Here is a 20176-nt window from a genome sequence, read left to right as displayed (position 1 = left end):
CTTTATGATCATAACTTTGTAACAAAAAACCCCTGTTTTGTAAACATATGCACTTGCATTTATACTGAATTATTTGTGAAACAGGAGACCAGGGAATGTGCATTGTAAAATAGCACTTCCCTTATACTTTAATTTAGCCTTTTGAGTGCTCCCACAACCGCTATTATTGTATACTGGGTTATCTGTAAGACTCCGTAATACCAGACCAACAACTTTGTCAGCAGATGTTGCAAACATTTTTGGATTGAGCTGAATACCAAATCCTCCAGAAAACATTTCCTCGAATTTCAAACTGAACCCAAACTATAATTTGCAAATCAAATATGAGCAAAATAAAAAAAATGGCACCATCTGTAAACAATATATCACAGAGCATGACATGACATTTATCAACGTGTGAAAGAGCTCACAGGAAAAAACTCACCCACATATTCATTCATTTATATTCATATATTCATTTGAAGGGATTTTTTGAAGCATATTTATCAATGTGTGAAAGTTACATTTCACCATTTGATAACTATTCTAAAACAGCATATGAATATGAGGAGTAGGTGAGTTTTTCTATAGTAAGCTCTAATGTCACAGCCCCAAAGGTCAGGAATGTGCTAACCAAATAATAGCACAAAGCAAATCCTGCAAAACGGACCTGTGATTTAGGCCAATCCAACACAGAATTCTGGAATTGGAGCATCCATAATCAATATTAAATTGAAGATTACATTTGTATTTGCAGAATGCTGCAATTTGTTAATTCAGATAAAATACCTAATATAGTTAATGTATGCATGACCTTTTCTCTGAAAATGGTTAATCATTTATTTTCAGCAGTGATTAAATGCGATGGCTGTTAAAGAGATCAGAGATTAAAAAACAACAGACCTTTTTGATCTTTCTTCACTATGCCATGCAGCATTGTCAACACTTTTACGAGCTCAGCAACCTGTAAGGGAATGTAGTCAAAGAATTTTATAATAGTTTTAACTTACCAGCAATCCCATAGATATAACGTAATGTTTTGGAAGTATTAATCCTAACCTCTACTATGACTTATGGAGATTCTGGAGATGCCCCCCCACAGAAACTCCCTGCCAATTCACAGTGCATCCTCTGTGCTGCTACCATAGGTTATGGACTAATTTATAATATACTGTATATACAGAATATAGAAGTCAAAATTCAAGGCTTATTAGTCATTAATTCACATTCACCTTACATGGCATTTTATAAACCAGTGCAATTTCCATCAGAATTTAATAATTAGCCTTGTGGCATCAGCTCATTTTCTGCTTGATGGTTTCCAATGAGCCCTAAGCTTAGTTGAGTCTGTGCAGTGTCTGTGAAGGTTTTTAGTAATCTAGGTCTTGATATACAGTATATAATAGTGATAAGTCTAAGGCAACTGGACGTGCTAAGTAATCATGCAATTGTTTCATCACATCTTTTCCAAGGCGATTTGACAATAATTAACACGTCCAGTCACATAACTTGAAAAAATGCCATCTACTAATAAAAATCAAGGCACGATTGTGACTGGTTCCAATGCTGGGGCTAGCCAGCCGGGTGCCCTAGGCAACCTAGCCAATCTTGTCCCCTGCTCCACGCATGTAAGGTGATGGTGTACACACAATGCAGTGAGGGACAAGTGTCAGTGCATGCCTAGTTCTCCCATTCCCACCATTGATCCCTAGGCATGTGCCTTTTCTGCCTACCCCTAGTTCCAGCAATGACTTGATCACACTTTCACAACACTGAATCTCTTTTATTTAATATAGAACCACTGTGATTGGATGTGATAAATGTATTAGCTTGCAGCCACGTGGATGTGTGCTGAAACATTTTCAAGATTACTCAGCAAGTCCAGTTGCTTTAAGGTGGCCATACATGGGCTGATAAAAGCTGCTGACAGACCAAGTCGGCAGCTTATTGTCCAGCTCTGATGGGCTTCCCGGCCGAAAATCAGCAAAATGTCGATTGGGCTGGTTTAAAAACCCCATTGAATCGAGGACTGCATCTGTTTGATGTGGTCCTTGCATCCACCGCCTGCATTCCAGCATTGTGATCCAATTGTTAGGCCCTAGGGCCCATGATTGGATCAGCCGAATATTTCCCACCTTAAGGTGGGCATATCGGGGATAGATACACTTGTTTGGCAAGGTTGCCAAACGAGTGGCTCTTTGCATGTATGGCCACCTTTATCCTTATCTTTACTAGGTACATAAGCAAAGGTGCAAAGCCAAATATAAATTCATATAGAATTATAAGCTATAAACTAAAGAAAGCAGCCAAGGATAGCTGATCCACAAGAAAGTGTAGCGCAACATGAAAAAGAAACTGTAAGACAGTTATAGCACCATAAAACTTGTGTAGAGCAAAGTACGGTAGATAATTAATCAGTTGTCAGGAAGAGTTTCTGCACTAACTGTGACTGTAAGTTTATTATTTTCGTCACTGAGGATGTACTTCATTCATTAGTTGAAAAAACTTCTAGTGCTACCAACTGTGTGCCTGTGATCCAGCTTTACTCATCATTGATATTCAATGATCCAAAAGGACTTGTGAGCAGATTAAGTTTAAGGTAAAGTGTAATTTCAAATGTTATAATGGTATAGAAATGTGATTAAATAGTTTATATACAAGTTATCATTGTATGTTTATTTTATTATCACATTTTGTAAAGATATGTTAAGGTTAAAAAAATATTAAAAACACAAATTTTGTAAGCACGTTTAGATAAAAATTATTAGATTTCTTTGTGCGCAAAAATAAATATAGACTTTATATATCATTTAATATTTGCATTGCCTTTTACATTTTTATATAAAGGTAGATATCTATTTTAAAATACACTGCCTTTTGAAGGTCGTGCTGCACAAAATCTACATTTTATCTTCTTTAGCAATAAACAGTTTAGAAATTATTCACTTGCACTTAAGACCAAGACTAACTTTTAAAATTAACAAATAGGAAATATGCAATACAAAATATACCCCAGTACTTATAAAGTGTTGTGAATATTTGTACTGAAAGACTGGACAGACATTTTCCATGCAGAGGAAAGCCTTAAATGCACACTATCATGCTTTTGCTAGAAATTTCTTAGCAAATTGTTTTGGTGTTTGTTTTTTCAGTTATGTCCTAGCATTTTTCCTGGTGACTTTTTGTTTTACAAAGTCTCAGACAGTGAAATATTTGTATAAAATGTTGTGTGGTGAGTTTGCTGTTGTATTAACCCTTTGCCTGCCAAACATGAATTTATCTCAATATTATCTGAAAAAAACTCAGACCAAATCCATACAGGTTTTTTCTCTGTATTTATCAATACACTTTCTGAAAATTTTGTTTGTGGGAAATTATCTGAATTTTAAGAATATTTTGGAATTTCCACCAAAAACTCAGATTTTTGTCAGATGTTTGCCCGAAAAATTGCATGAAACCCAGCGCAAGTCAAAAAAAATCTTTGGGACTTCTCCCATTGAGGGGAACCTCGGCCGGTCTGAGATGACGGATTTTTGGATTGGGACTTTTTCCATCCTCGGGGTAATAAATAAATTCCAAAAATTTGTATTTTTTTTAAATTCCGATTTTATACTAAAAACACACAAATTTTTCTGATTTTCTGTATTCGGAGTTTAGTAAATAACACCCTTAATGTACTGTCAAAGTACATATCTGTTTTTTTTGGCAGATCATATATATCAAAGTGTGAAATTAGAGGTAGTGACAGAAAAATTCACCCAGCTAATAAATTGTATTTACTATAACAAACAGTTTGTTACAGTTTATACAGGAGCAGTGACCAGCTCCATGTTGTAGCTCCCACCCTAACCAGCTATAGTAAGGTGATCCCACTGGTGGCTAATAAAAGGGCAACCAAGTTTGGGAGTTTTACTTTGAAAGCAGCAAGTAAGTAGCAGGTAAAACTTAGTCCTATTGTAAAATGTATAATGAAGTAATAGAATTCTTAATAAATCAGATGCAATTTGCGTGTAGGACTGGCCAGATATGGGATGACTTTGACGTAGTTGGCCAGCTTAAATATATTGCAATATATGGACAAACAATCCCTGTTTTGTTTAAAGGGTCAGGCATTTTTTAGAAGCTGTATGCACAAAATGTCTCAATGTCTAAAATATATTGATAATGATTGAGTGCAGAGGACCTCTTGTATTTGTCCATATGATAAATTTTATTTATCAAATGGTGAACTCTAACTTTTCATCCATTGATAAATACACTTCTAGAAATCCCATAGGAATGAACAGAAATGGTTTAATTTTAATGTGGCAAAATCTGATCTCATGTTTTGATAAATCTGCCCCCATGTGTCTGCAACACAAATTTTTATATACCGCTTAAAAACTTATAAAAACTTGTTTTGTACATATTTACAGACTCACATACTCCTTTTGTTTTCTTACCATACCATGTGTTATTCTTGCCATGAAACAGTTCACAGTGTGAATTATTTTATTGATTTGCATTGTTTCATATGATTTTTAGTGAATATATTGCATTGTTATTCCGTTATTATTGTTCATAATTTGCATTTTAGTAGTTTGAAGTAAAAAGACATATTTAACCATTTTGGATTCATGAGACTGTGTACTTTACAAAAATATATGGTTTTACATATGCACTAAATGCGCTGCAAATTTATGATTATGTAATAAAAAACTCTCAGTAAGTAAAAAAACAGTGGCATGGTACAAATAATCATTAATATAATGATCCCAATTTAATTAAATTGAAAAAATGCATATGATGCACTTGAATCAAACAGCTTATTTCTAAATTAATTTTCAAATTCCTCAAAGACCATAGTGAATTTTTCTTAAGTTCATGCTCCATGCCATTCTGACTCAGCTAGAAAGTAATGAAACCACTCTGGTTTTGTATCATCTCAATACACATAAATAAATGTGCTCTCAAGTATAATGGAAAGGAAAGATATTATATTCATTTTTCAGATTTTTAGAGCATACCAAGAAAATTACGTTGGCTATATCTTGTATATTCAACATGATACGATCTTATTTACCCCCAAACAAAATAAAGAATATTCTACAATAACATACACAATGCTACATGATCTAAGGCTTCCTGTATAATTTTTTGCTTTAAAGAATATAAGTATAGTAGTATAAAACAATTACCTATGATATGAATGAGAACATGTGACATTCTTTGTGAGAACAGTGCAATTGAATTGTGCACATGAATTGATATCTAATGCCATTATGATCACTAAATGGTGAAAGTGATGCCATTTCAGCAGAAATGTTGGGGAAAGCTGGGGAGACAAATGGACCACTGTGTTGGGGACAAACTGGGTAAAAATCTTGTTGTTTGGTTTACCGTGTATGACCTGAAATTCTGTTAAAAACACTTTATTATAATTAAAAGAAATGGGATTCAAGAGTATATTGCAAATATTATGCCGCATATTTATCAAGGGTTAAATTAAGAGTTTATGGGAGTTTATAAAAACTCCCATAAACTCCCATAAACCCGAAACTGAAAAAAAAAAAAGACCAATTGAGATTCATTAAAAAATTTGAATTTTTAAAATTCGAGTGAATAGGATCGACCTGCAAACTCGAATTAAATTCAAATTCGATTTGAGTTTTTTTCACCAGAAAAAAAAATTTGATTTTTAAAAGTCCACCAAACAACTCCAAATTGATTGTAGGAAGTCCCCCATAGGCTAAACCACAAATTTGGCAAGTTTTTGGCTTAGAATGAATATCTGGTTTGGCTTTGGATCATTGTCAGTACAGTGATAAATCTGCAGTATTGTCCTAAATATTTTTCTATATTTGGAGTAAAGTGACCCTGACACCTGTGATCAATTGGAACCATGTTGTAGCTCCTTGAAAGTTGCCTGTATCTTGTGATATTATTTATTTTTTGCTTGTAGCAGGGTCTTATCTTTAATGTCAGATATAGGGGAAGTTCTCTCCGCTTTTAATCAATTTGCTGGTTCAGTAAAGGAATTTCTGGGGTATGTGTCTAGTCTCCATCTAGATGCTCCATGGCTGTGGATGGTGCTGTGAAAGAAATAATATAGTTTGTGAATGAGCTTCCATCTCTCTGACAGCTGCTCCAACATGAATTAGAATCAGGAAAAGATACATTTAATTAATTCAATTAAACACAGAAGGAAAATGAAATATCTTTAAAATGCTAGTTAATAAAACTGTCAGTACAGTGCCCCTGTAAGCAAAAAAAATATATATTTTTTAAAATATGGGACTCATTATCAAAGGCATGCAAATTGGTTGATGAGAACAGGCATTTTGCACTTTTATTTTGTGTTTGTTTGCACAACTGAGGAACCAGCTAATAGGCCAAAATCAAATATTTAAGTGCTCAGGAGGCTGTTCTGCAAATTAACAGTTCACCAGAGGTAAACTCTGTAAAATGAAATCAGCCTGTAGTACACACTTCTATGTTCTCACTTTTAAATAATGTGTATTTATTTTGTATAAATTATAGTGGTTCTACAGTCTCCTAAACAATTAGTAGCACATTGTAGTAACTACTATTACATACAAAAGTCTAAGTAGAGGGATACATGTATTTATGCCTCAAGACTTTCTCGCAGTCAGCTGTTAATGTTGATACCCTTGACCTCTTACATCAGTAGGTAATGTTGGTAACTAGAATATGTTATCACTTACTTTCACAGAAAGGCATTTGTTGCTGGCTCCCTACCCAAAATCCTCCCCACCGTAGTAAATGTAAGCATTGGATGGTGAAGGGACAGGGAAAAGTGAGGATGCATGGGGAAGTGTGTTTTAATGCATCTCACTCTCCCCAAGGGTCCCCAAAATTGTGGGGTCTACTTTGTAGTAGATATGCCATTGCTTAAAGTTTACATTTATTTGTATTAAATCACATAAATATCTTCCTGTCAGTACATTATCATTCCTAACTTTGTGAAGGCTACTTTTGCAAGGAGCAACTTAAAATAGAAATGCCTAATTTCAAATGGCTTACTTTCAATGTAACTGATTGCAGAATTTCAGAGAAGGTTTTTATAAAAGGGCAAGTAAGTATACACATCATATTTGCTTATGTGAAAACTGGCAAGTTTATAGAGGTTCTGCCTAAATATTCGGAAAGGTTTTTTTTACAGTGAGAGCTGTGAAGATGTGGAATTCTTTCCCTGAATCAGTTGTACGGGCTGATACATTAGATAGCTTTAAGAAGGGGTTGGATGGCTTTTTAGCAAGTGAGGGAATACAGGGTTATGGGAGATAGCTCATAGTACAAGTTGATCCGGGGACTAGTCCGATTGCCATTTTGGAGTCAGGAAGGAATTTTCTCCCCCTCTGAGGTAAAGGTTTTTTTTTGCCTTCCTCTGGATCAACTGGCAGTTAGGCAGGTTAAAAAAAAGTTAAAAGGTTGAACTTGATGGACGTGTGTCTTTTTTCAACCTAACTTACTATGTACTATGCACTATGTACTATGTACAGCTAAAAAGTACATTTGGTGGTTCAATAATACTATCTTAAATGGAGTGAATTACTAGCAACGTAAACAGTGTAATTAAATAAAAGCACACCATAACAAATCATGACATAAACAAGAGTATGAACAAATCTCAGGACCTGATGGAATACATCCTCCAGTACTTAGATAATTTATTTCTGTTTTAGTGCAAACTCTGTTTCAGTTGGTATAATACTAAAGCATGAGAGGAAATCTGATATAGTTCCAGCATTTAAAAAGACATTATAATCTCAACCTAGCAATTAAGTCTATACATTTAATATCTGTGGTTGGCAAATTATTTGAAGGTTTCTTTAAGGACCAGTAACATCAACATTTTAAAAAAAAAAAAAATTGTTAGTATACATCAAAAAATAAACACCAAGACAAATAAAACTTTAAAATAGCAAAGCCTTTATTAAGAAATAACTTAAACAACCGAAACTCCACTTCCGTTCCTGTTCAGAAAAGGCGACAGGGTGACCATCCATTGTGCAGCGCTGGATTCCTCCCTGGTTCTCTCTCATGGTGTACTGACAGCATGTGAAGCGGCTGCTGGTAGCGCTATATCATACACATCACCCCGGCTTCTGTGTAACTACCCGTTCCCGAGTACAGAGTCTCTGCAGGGAAAGAGGGCACCGGGCTGCTGCTACTTTCAGTGGCAATAATCCCACTGAAAGACACGGGGCAGCTGAAGGATCTAAGTGCTGGCTCGGGTTCTCCATGCTCTTCAGGGAGTCGCCCTCTACATTGCCCAGCTATACAGGCTTGCCAGATCCCTGATGCTCACAAGCTGTAGGGATCACATGTGGAATCCATTTGACTCCTGCCAGGCACAAGAAGCCGGACAATTCTGCTGTCTCATACCGGACCTATACCCCCCTCTCTCCAAGCTTCTTGTCACTCAGTAATATATACACTGTCCCTCCTTCGCCGCACACAATCAGTACACCATGAGAGAGAGCCAGGGAGGAGAAAGCCAGCACAACACAATGGATGGTCGCCCTGTTGCCTTTTCTGAACAGGAACGGAAGTGGAGTTTTGGTAAGTTATTTCTTAATAAAGGCTTTGCTATTTTAAAGTTTTATTTGTCTTGGTGTTTATTTTTTGATGTATACTAACGAAAACGTATAAAACGTTTTTTTTTTATTTTACTGGTTCTTTAAAGGACCATTTAAAGGAACAGAAAAACCAAAAAATTAAAGTCTATTGAAATAATTGAAATATAATGTACTGTTACCCTGCACTAGTAAAACTGGTGTGTTTGGTTCAGAAATGCTACTATAGTTTATATAAACAAACTGCTGTGTAGCAATGGGAGCAGCCATTCAAGGCTGAGGTTAATAACAGATAACAGATGCGCACTGTAGAATGCCTTTGTATTCTATTATAGAGCTAATCTGTTATCTACTAAGTATCCTGTGCCTTTTCTCCTTTTTCAGCTTTGAATGCCTGCCCCATGACTACACAGCAGCTTGTTTACATAAACTATAGTAGAGTTTTTGAAACAAACATGTCAGTTTTACCTATGTAGGGCAACAGAACATTACATTTTAATCACTTAAATTACTTAATTACTTTAAAGACCTTTCTTTTTTGGTGTTACTGTTTCTTTAAGATTATGTTCTGGAGAATGATAAATGATTTTATGAAGGATAGATTATGGCTTTATGAAGTAGTAAATAAGAAGGATGACAGCGGTCTGAGTAGGTGGAATTTGCCAAAATTTTGCTGAAAGGTTCAGTATTAGGTCCACTTTTATTTATTCTTTATTTAACTTGGAGGAGTGCATTGAAAGCAATATAGCTGTTAACTGATAACACACTTATGTAAGCCAATTAAATCCAACCAGGATGTATCATCATTGCAGGGGGGATTTGAACAAACTGGGAATCCACACTTCTAAATGGCAGGTAAGATTAAATGTTGATAAATGTATGGGGGATCATTCATGGGGTTTAATGGGGTCCCAGAATTCAAAGCAATGTACATTTGTGAACACAGCCACTGTAACCATAGAACAGCCATTGCTGATTTAAGATGAAAAAGTATTTATTTGGTAATTTCTAGTGATGGGCGAATTGTGTCCGGTTTTGCTTCGCCATGAAATTCGCGAATTTGCCGCAAAGTTCACAAAACCGGTGAAAAATTTGCAAAATGCAAATTTTGACACCAGCGATGTTGAAGTTGACGCCGGCGCCAATTAAAGTCAATGGACGTCCGTTAATCATCACTGGTATCTAAATTGTCACTGGCAGTGAAACCAACAGGCAGTGAATTCGAGCCTAGCTAATAAATTCACCCATCACTAGTCATTTCTATATGTGGAAAAATATTGTATATCAAGTCAAGTGGATTTTATTGTCATTTCAGCCATATAAAGTAATACAGTACATAGTAGAAAAAAAATAACGTTCTTCCAGAACCCATGGTGCTACACATAAGACTATATTTGGTACATCAAGTGTGAGTTATTGAGGTGAACAACCCTAACAGGTACACGGTCCTGCTGGGCACGGTAGACATAAATTTGTGTAAAGTATTTCAGAGGTTTATGCAGTTCCTTATGAATATATTCAGTTCAGTCCTTGGGAGTTGAGATGCCTGATGGCTTGTGGAAAAAAGCTGGAAGTCAGGTACAATAATATTGCACCAGACCAAAAATCTCCTACTATAACTCAACAAATTAAACTTGATTGACAGGCAGTTTCACTGATTATAGTGCATTAGTAGATTCCCCAGGAAAATTACCAGGATGGTGGAATTTTTTCAAAATAAAATGGCTTTCACGCCCTGGGTTCTATGCCCAGTAGTTCATACTTTGTAAGATCCAAGGTGTGATCTATATTACCTGTGCATAATGTTTAACTATCGTTTGCTTATTCTTTTGGATAACTTACCATGAAATTCTAGACCTCTCTGCTTCTGCTTACAACTTCATCCTGATGGCTTTGAGGCAAATCTATTGAAAGAGATTGCTCTATCCTGTACAGCACATAATGGTGCTATAACATCCTGCCTGGAGTTGAACCGGGACCTGGTGTTCCGACTCTGTCTGCATTGCCACTGCTCTATGTGAGCAAACAGCTAAGATCCTGCAGCAGGTCAGGTACCCACGGGTTGCAGGCAGAAGTTTTGGGAGCGGGTATAGACGTGGGTCGGCGGTTCTCCAGATTTGTCGGTTTGTCGGTTGCGGGTCTTCTCAATAGCGAGTTTTACTCCTATTCTTCTGATCACGCCTACTTACAATAATGTCACTTCCATTTTACAATGACAGCACTTCATATTTTACTCCTTTTTTTCTGATCACGCCAAATTCTAATGATGTCATTTCCGGTTTACAATGACAGCACTTCCTGTTTCTTGATGGTCAGCGGTCGCGGATCGGGTTGTGGACAAGGTACTTGCGGGTCGGTAGTGGGTCTAAGCAAGTAAGTATGTGGGTTGCAGTTCCGGGTTGCAGGTCGCGGGTCGGGTTCAGGTTTAACACTGCTACACTCCTATGGCTATGCTTGCAAATTGCAAATAGGCATGGCTTGTTTCACCTGTTGCCAATCTGGCCACAGGTGATCAGTGTAAGCTATTACTCTGGCTATAAAACCCCTTTACCCTGCACTTTCTCATTGTCCAACGTAGGTCTATTTACATTTTCCTGGGGTGCGTTTCAAGCTAATAGCTGACCTTCCTTAGTTTGCTGTTTGTCCTGACCCATGCCTTTTTCTGCTCATTCCCTCTGATCACAATTTTGTACTGCGCTACTGGTGTGTTTGACCCTCACCTGTGACCTCGACTACACTTCTGCTTCCTGATTTGGTAATGTATTGTCTGTTTGGTATTGACCCAGCCTGTCCCTTGACCACACTCCTTGTTTCCCATCCTTCCTGTATAGGTTATGGTTCCCTTGCCTGCTTAGAGCTCTCCCCTTGGTCCTCTCACTATAAGACCTGGCAAATAGCGGCAGGTTCCTCCCGATGCGAAAGGTGGTTGTTGGTGAGCAGAGACAGGGACCTTTGGGTTTGTTCTGGGTTTTGGGATACCATACATTACACATACTTGATTAAGCTAAAACAACCTACAAAAGGGATAATTTAGAAAAATCCTTACTGAATAGTTGCACAAAAGAGTTTATAATATGTCAGACAAAACAGTTACACATCGAGGACTTTAATTAAAGACTATCAATTGTTCCAATAAATATTTGACCTCCTTAATGAATGATCATTTCCTCTCATAGATCAAGACAGATGGATATGTCTACCTATGGGAACAGCCAGTATCTCCTGGCCAGACCAATTTACACTCAACCAACTTTTGAGAAGCTGAACATGGAGAAAACACCAAAAAAAAATACTCGCAAACCTTTCAAAAATAGGTTACAGAAAACCTTCAGGTAAGCTTATCTTCACTAGCTTACTTTAAAACACATTTAATTAAGCAATATGAGGAACAGCCACAGAGCAGTCTTCAATATTAATAGGTGTATTTAGACTGAAATAAGTCTAAACACAGCAATTATTCTATTAAATCTCTTAGTTTCTAACTATACCTAATTGCAGGTGCATTGTGCTTTTAAAGAGTCAGTAACACCAAAAGGTGAATATAGGTGTAGAGTAGTTCTACCTATCCACTCCCTTAAAATTAAAATAATTATCTAAAATGCCCTGTTTGTGTGTACACAAAAATGATTATCCTGTAAGGAACAGTCGCTGCCTATTTAGTAAAGGTTAATCTTAATGTTTCCTGCCGTTCTGTCTATGCCTTATTTTTTTTTCCCCCAGCTTGCAGTGTAGCCACATTAGTGCTTGGCTAGCTTTGTATCCCAGCCACTTACCAGTGCTTCCAGAATAAAAAAAAATATAATCCACAAAATCTCTGTGCCACCACTTAAGATGGCCATAGACGCAAAGATCCGATCGTACGAATCCTCGATTCGTACGATTTTCGCACTGTGTGTGGAGAGTCCCGATATTTCTCGTCCCATGGAGATCGGTCATTGGACGATACACCAGGTTAAAAGATTTCTGTCGGCTGCATGTATTGCCAATTTGACGATTTTCAGTGGGAGACTGTCACCAGCTTTGTCAGACATAACTTTCGTACGATTGCTGTAGGGGCAGAACATCGGCTGATCTGTTCTTTTACTTATTTATTTGATTTGAAAGGTTAGTGGGTCTGGAGATGGGGAATTCCAATTGTTCGAGGATTCTAACAATCGCATCTTTGCGTCTATTGTCTATGCTTTAGACCCTCCCAACCCTCCGCCACGGATTTTCATAGGAAATCTGGTGACGGAGCTGAGGGGGTGATGGGTAGGGGGTCGGAGCAAGAATGTGGCGAATGACGTCAGCGAGCACGACGTAAGGGTTGTGTTTAGGTCCGATGCCTAGGGCAGCATCTGACCTAAATACAGCCCTGCATACAAAGATGTCTGAATACAAAGAGTTCTGAATACAAAGACTGGGCTATATTCAGGTTATGCTGGTTGTATCTGAGCTGTATGAAAGATGGAAAGATGAACAGATTAAAGATGCAATGTAAAAAAGTCAAAATATGTTAATTCATATTGCTTACTATTGCGTATATACTGTATATATACACACAAACATATTTCTATAGATGTTATTTTTTTTATCTGACAGCTGTACATCTACAAAGGCTGTTCATATGGTCAAGAAATATATCCCTGTGCTGAACTGGCTGCCAAAATACAGCTGGAAGTCATTGTTTGTGCACGATTTGATTTCAGGAGTCAGCACAGGGATGGTTGGTACCCTACAAGGTGAGGCTGAAAATTATGATGAATTCTTTAGAAACCCTGGGTCTGTTCTGACTGGAAAATACCCACTTGAGAAAAGATGTTCAGAAAGTAAAGTCCTATTTTGTAGCAGTAGCAATGATAGGAAGTACTGCTTTAGTATTTTGAATGTCTGTAATAAAACAACCTGTCCTCCACTCACCCAGTTATATGAATGATAGGTACATGCTTTGCTCTCCATTCTACAGGTGGTAGAGGCTTCTATATTTATTCTGGCAATCAGAATGTAGTTTTCACCCTTCCCATAAATAGACAACCAGTTAGGCAGGTTTCACAAAAAGGTTGAACTCCGTGGGGCTTATTTATCAACACTGGGCAAATTTGCCCATGGGCAGTTCCCTATAGAAACCAATCAGTGATTAGCTTTTTAAAGCCAGCTGCAAGTAGAACAATGAATGCAGCAGTTTGATTTGCCCAGTGTTGATAAATGACCCCCCGTGTGTTTTCTTTCAAACTGATCTACTATGTTAATATGTTATGTTACATTCTCTTTTACATAAAAATTATATTTACCTAAATAATATTTTTTAGACTAAAGTCACAGGAGTGTTTTTATAGATGTAATCAAGTGGAAACATGTCAAAATGAACAGCCTGTTTACCAAAAAATTCCTTCTACTGAACATAAAGGGGCTGATTTACTAACGATTGACAATAATAGATATGCAATCCATAAAAAATGTGAGAGACATTAAAATCTCGATCACATGTAATTACACTTAACATTCTATTCATCTGAACTTTCGATTTAGGGATGAGGTTCATAATTTTTCCACCCAGTACTTGCACTTTGCACACTGCTTAGTAAAATGTCTGTTCATCTGAACATTCCAAATGACTAAACACTCATTTTCCTAGATATTGAATTTCTCTGAACATTCCATTGATACATACATCCAATTTACCTTAACATCCAATCCATTTATATGTTATATTCTGTTTGTCTAACAATTAGATTTTCCATTGATCATCACAAATGTTATTAAGTTATTTATTTTATTTACAGCAGGTTTTTTTCTTCACAACATTAGGCAGCTCTCACAACCACACAACATATGCATTGGCTCCCCCAATCTGTTTGCACATAGGCCTTTGTCCAGACTGAGTTATAGAACTCACTCGTGTTTTCTTACAATTATTACACCAAACCGAAATATAATAAATCTGCCCCTAAGAGTTTCTAGATCACATATTATTTTCATATATTGTTTCAGGTCTGGCGTTTGCGTTACTTGCTGAAGTTCCAGTAGGATATGGAATTTATTCTTCTTTTTTTCCAATTCTGACATATTTTTTCCTGGGAACTTCTAAACATATTTCAGTTGGTAAGTCCTGCAGCACAGCAATAAAGTATATGCCTCCAAGTTATTTCTAAAAAATGCAAACCACTGCTGATATGATGGGGTGGAATGCTGCCACCCACTAGAGGATTATTGCAATGATCCTGCAGACTTGGGTCCAGCCCACGCAACAATAGTACCTACTACTCTTGCACATGCCGTTATGCAGTAGTTGGTCCAGTTACTCACAGCAAACAATAATGTATTTGTTTTTATAAATTGAACAGTTCCACACCAGTAACAGATCATTTCTGATTACTGACATTAAGGTATAACACAGTATATCATAGGTGGTAAAGCATGTCTGCATCACATTCCCCATTATGTACATTCTGCTGCATTACTAGAGGAAGCAAAAAGACTGAACGTCCTTTTCTGCATTATATGTGTTCGTATACAGATAAATACATATATATGAAGATAAAGCGATTTGTATTTTGTTTTTAGTAGATGTCCTATTGGCTGTTTATTCCATTCTTCATGGATGTATTCTTGCTGCCTGTCCTATCTGTTGAAAGAAAGTTTTTCTAAATCCCCTATTAGTCATGTATTATTGAAGGAAGACAACCCCAGGTGGAAAGAGATAAATATAAAGTGAAATAATAGAATAAATATAGTCAACAAACAACAATTATGGTACCCCCTTATATATTTGGTGGTGCACCTTTTCTATAAAATTAGCTAGATAAATAAGAACAAGTAGGGGCATATTGGGCACTCAAAACATCTAGGGGCCGATTCACTATGGGTCGAATATTGAGGGTTAATTAACCCTCGATATTTGACTAGGAATTAAAATCCTTCGACTTCGAATATCGAAGTCGAAGGATTTAGCACAGATAGTTCGATCCAACGATCGAAGGATAATTCCTTCGATCAAACGATAAAATCCTTCGAATCGAACGATTCAAAGGATTTTAATCCAACGATCGAAGGAATATCCTTCGATCAAAAAAAGTTAGCCAAGCCTATGGGGACTTCGGTAGGTTTTAGATGGCGAACTAGGGGGTCGAAGTTTTTTTTAAAGAGACAGTACTTCGACTATCCAATGGTCGAATAGTCGAACGATTTTTACTTCGAATAGTTCGATTCGAAGTTGTAGTCGAACGTCGAAGTAGCCCATTCGATGGTCGAAAGTAGCCCAAAAAAAACTTCGAAATTCTAAGTTTTTTACCTTCGAATCCTTCACTCGAAGTTAGTGAATCGGCCCCCTAGTGTCTCTGCCAATAGTAGAAAGCTAATTTCTATTGTTAGGTATGTACAAACCTATGGTGAAATACACAAGTAGGTTACAAAACTTCTTGCAAAAACATGCTATTGGGAAGAAGTGGCTGTATAATATTGTGAAGAACACATGGGCAGATTAATCAAAGTATAATATTAGAGCTTATCACAGAAAACCCAACCCACTTTCTAGTCATTCCTATAGGATTTGTAGAGGCATAATATCAATGGGTGAAATAGAGTTCATCATATGATAAATAGGATTGAATAGAAAGTGGGTGAGTTTTTCTTTAATGAGCTCTAATTTCATACTTTGATGGCTCTGCTCCATGTGTTCTTCACAATATTATACAGACACATTTCTACCAATATATATTTTTTAACAAGAGTTTTCTCTGCTGAGCTCTATTTACATACTTTGATGAATCTGCCCCATGTGTTCTTCACAATATTATACAGATATATTTCTACTTATGTATATTTTTTAACCAGAAATGCTTCATTAAAGTATTCACATATGGAATAGTTACAATTAATGTGAGAATTTGTATAACTTTTACCTTGATGTTAATTATACTTTTGGTAACTTCTGACGTCAATCTGCAATAAAGAACAAACTTTGGATCTCTTTCATGCTGGTGTGTGCTGTTGTATTTATGACCCTGTATTTTTTTGCTTTGTATTATCAACTTTGGATAGGAAGAAGGAGTGGGGGAGGACAGGAGTGGTCCTTGGTTACTTACTTTAGTTATATAGTAGTTCCATGGTTGCCATATCTCATTGTGGGTGTCCTTTTTGTTTTCTAGAGTAGAAGCCATTTTCTCTTTGTTCATTGAGAGATAGTTAGTTTCTGTCTAAATAATTTTGAGTAGTTTCTGTCTACAGTATATTCTGTTTATATCATTATCAGCTTTTTAAGTTGTACGATAGTCTCATTTATTTGTTTCCATGTCACTGGAATATGTGGATATGAGGGAGACTTCTAGTTGATGTTGTTGACTTTATAAGCTGTTCTGTTTGGTTTCTCTTCTTTGTTTTATTTGCTTAGTTATTTAAATTAGCTCTCCTTTGAGTGCTGCTTCATGTGCTAGCCATAGAGTTTCAAGATTCATTTATTGTGGAAGTAGTCTTCAAGATGCTGCTCCATACGTTTCTTGTGTTATGGGTTATCTATTATTGAGCCTGCCACAGTGAAAGTTTTAGTGCTTTATAACAAGCTGAGCCTTGGACATCTAGACAATCCCCCTCCTTTGGGGCATTGCTTTTATTATTTACACATTTACATTTAGAAAGCAGGAGTCCTTTTCAGAGCATGTTTTTGTGTGGGATATATTTTCTGAATGATTGTATGTAATAATATTTATAGTAAGTTTTCTAAATTTATTTTTTCAAGTCTCCAGCATATATATCATATGTAAGAGCTAGTACCAAGTGATAATAACTGGCAATTTGTAAACAGGTATGCTATGTAGCGCCACTACTTTTATAAACATGTTACATCATGATTTTAGTTAGATACATATTCTAAATGTTGTATCTTTTTATTATAAAGGGCCATTCCCAGTGATCAGTTTAATGGTAGGCTCTGTTGTTCTGTCCATGGCTCCAAATGAAAATTTTATTGTATACAACACCACAAATCTCAATGAAACGGAAATGATAATTGACACAGAAGCCAGGGATGCTGCTAGAGTCCTTGTATCAGGAACATTAAGTTTCTTAATTGGAATCATACAGGTAAAATTACTAAGCTTTAAATTATAAATTGTGACACTGACCTGTTTACATGATATGCCAGTTTAATTGTGCAACAGAACATATTGTCATTATAGTGGTGTGGGAAATCACCCACATGGCAGAGGAGGCAATACCTTTTCAGAAGGAGCTGGTCTGGGAATAGACTGTATGCCACAGTCACAATGATAGTTATTTATCTTAGGACCAAATACATTTTCACAAGATTTCCTTTGCTTTTTATCTGCACAAGCTCACGCTCTACTTCCTGCTTCCTGCGCAGAGAGACACTCCTATTTTCCCAGGTGGTGACTCAATATTTACAGCACCTGCATTAGTTTCCCAGACCCGATTGCTTGTAGCCTCTGTCTTTTGTCCTCATTTGCTGTGTTTCATAGAGCATTCTGGGAGAGACATACCTACTGACTACAGTTCTCCCAGTCACTGTGCTCTAGTAGTTATAAGATTATAATGTTATTGACATAATTACATTATTTTACATAAAGAGGAAACAGATCCTGCCCAATTTGCCGCCCGAGACTGCCTTCGTTTTTGCCCCCCCCGCCTCTCACCTCACATTTTTGCCGCCCCTGGCGCTGCCGCCTGAGGTGAGTGCCTCAACTCGCCTTATTGGCGGAGCGCCCCTGAGAAAAATTATGCAATAATACACTGCATAATGTACTGAATGCAATAATACCACCAAAGCGTTTCTGTAATATATTAAGGGGCAGATTTATTAAGTGTCAATTGTGAAAATTCTAATCTGAATTTTCGAATTGGTCAAAACTCTCAAATTCTAATTGTAAATTATCCAAACTTAATTTAAGTTTTAATTAAAATTAGAATTCTGAGATTTATCATACTCTGGCCCTTTTTAGAATTGGAATTAGACTATGTGCCATCTTAAACCTGCCAAATTGCTGTATAAGTCAATGGGAGAGGTCATGGGGTCAATTTGGTGATGTTTGCCGCCTTCCTGACATTCAAGTTTTTTTAATTCAATTCAAGTTCGATTTCAATTTGAGTTTTGGAATCTAATCAAATGATAACTTTTACTTGCTCGTAATAGAGTTTAAGAATTATTAATCGTATATCACATGAGCTGCTCCCAGCTTTCCACTCATTAGTCCACACCCTGAGCACAATATTAGTATTCTAGTATTTTGTTTTGGTGGAGTACATATTTAATTAGTACAGTAATAATAAATGTGCAATGTAAATTTCATGTGATTCTCTATATGATTCTGCATAGAAACATTTGTAAGATTTAACCCTTTTCTTATATAACCTTTGGTTAATGACCAAGATAGAGAGATAGATTGACAACTACAGGAAACTTATTCTGATCACCCCATCATAATAGGTTATTGCTACTGTGCTGTCAATATGCTTTAATTTAATAAGAGTAACAACGTATGACATCATTTTGAAAGAGTCTATTTTTCTGGTTTCGAAATGTGGTGAAAGGCATGCTTACAGGGTTGTTTTTTTTCTTCTCTGACTCCAGCTTGTGTTAGGAACTCTTCAGTTTGGCTTTATTGTAAGATATTTGGCAGAGCCATTAGTGCGAGGCTTCACCACAGGGGCTGCTTTCCAAGCATTCATCTCTCAAATGAAACTGATACTCAATGTTCCCACAAATACCCACAGTGGAATGTTTTCAACATTTTATGTAAGTACATGTGATTAAAATACAACATATACAACCATGTGTAACAATTTCAGTGCCTGGGACTGCCAAACATTTGCATAGCACAGTGCTTTTTTCCCGGAGGAACGATGCACACACAAGTACATATTATACAATAAAACAAGGAAGAATAGGAACAGTATCATCATAGCAAACTATACATTTCAATCACAGGTTTAGCCTTTCTTTACCTTGAAGTACCTGTTCATCAATGCAACAGCAGCCACATGTAGCTAGATAGGGGCTACCATCAAATCCTACTGAAAAGTTAATTGCAGTCTCTTTCAAAATGCAATTTCTGCATAAAAAATTACTATAGCTTTAGCCCTAAGGCAATCATCTCTGTTCCTGGAGCCATAATTTCTGAAACATAATGCATAAAGCCAGATAGCAAGTCCAATTAGCAACCTATTAAATTCAGCATTCCATAGAATGTTGCAATTGGCCATGCCTGATATAACAACCTAAAACATACAGGGCTTCAATATAATTCTAGCTATTCCAATTACCAGGCAAAATTGACAGCATACTACCTGGTGTTCTGTGATTTTACCTTACCAGGTGCTGCATTTCTACTGTTTTACCACTCTTCTTTATGTTATCTGAATAGACAATGAATGATATCTTCTCCAATATTTCTAAAACAAATGTGGCAGACCTCATTGCTGGACTTCTAACAATTTTTGTATGTGTGGCGGTCAAGGAAATTAATGAGCGGTATAAAAATGTTCTGCGCATACCCATTCCTATAGAGATAATTGTGGTAAGTTAAATGTTGACTAAGTATTATAAACATATTAAACTGTGAATTGTATGAAAAAAATGTGATTACATCTTCAAGGATTGGGTATACAATATAACAAATAACATGCTC

At 36.5% G+C, this 20176-nt stretch overlaps 1 protein-coding gene across 4 annotated transcripts in view; it reads left to right on the top strand.

Moving 5' to 3' along the window:
* Positions 1–2454: 2454 nt before the first annotated feature.
* The window catches only part of slc26a4.1.L (solute carrier family 26 member 4 gene 1 L homeolog), a 35613-nt gene continuing 17891 nt past the window's right edge, over positions 2455–20176 (top strand). The window contains exons 1-10 of one of the 4 annotated variants that reach the window (XM_041585217.1): positions 2456–2578; positions 9371–9413; positions 10851–10931; positions 11390–11490; positions 11735–11890; positions 13140–13279; positions 14529–14639; positions 17431–17615; positions 19120–19284; positions 19913–20065. In XM_041585217.1, coding sequence (XP_041441151.1) covers positions 11745–11890; positions 13140–13279; positions 14529–14639; positions 17431–17615; positions 19120–19284; positions 19913–20065 — 900 coding nt within the window. In that variant the 5' untranslated portion in view covers positions 2456–2578; positions 9371–9413; positions 10851–10931; positions 11390–11490; positions 11735–11744. 4 annotated transcript variants of the gene reach the window in all.

This window comes from Xenopus laevis, chromosome 3L, assembly GCF_017654675.1.
Source record: "Xenopus laevis strain J_2021 chromosome 3L, Xenopus_laevis_v10.1, whole genome shotgun sequence".
NCBI classification, from domain to species: domain Eukaryota; kingdom Metazoa; phylum Chordata; class Amphibia; order Anura; family Pipidae; genus Xenopus; species Xenopus laevis.
Note: the sequence above shows the minus strand (reverse complement) of the source record. Positions and strands in the feature narration are given on the sequence as shown.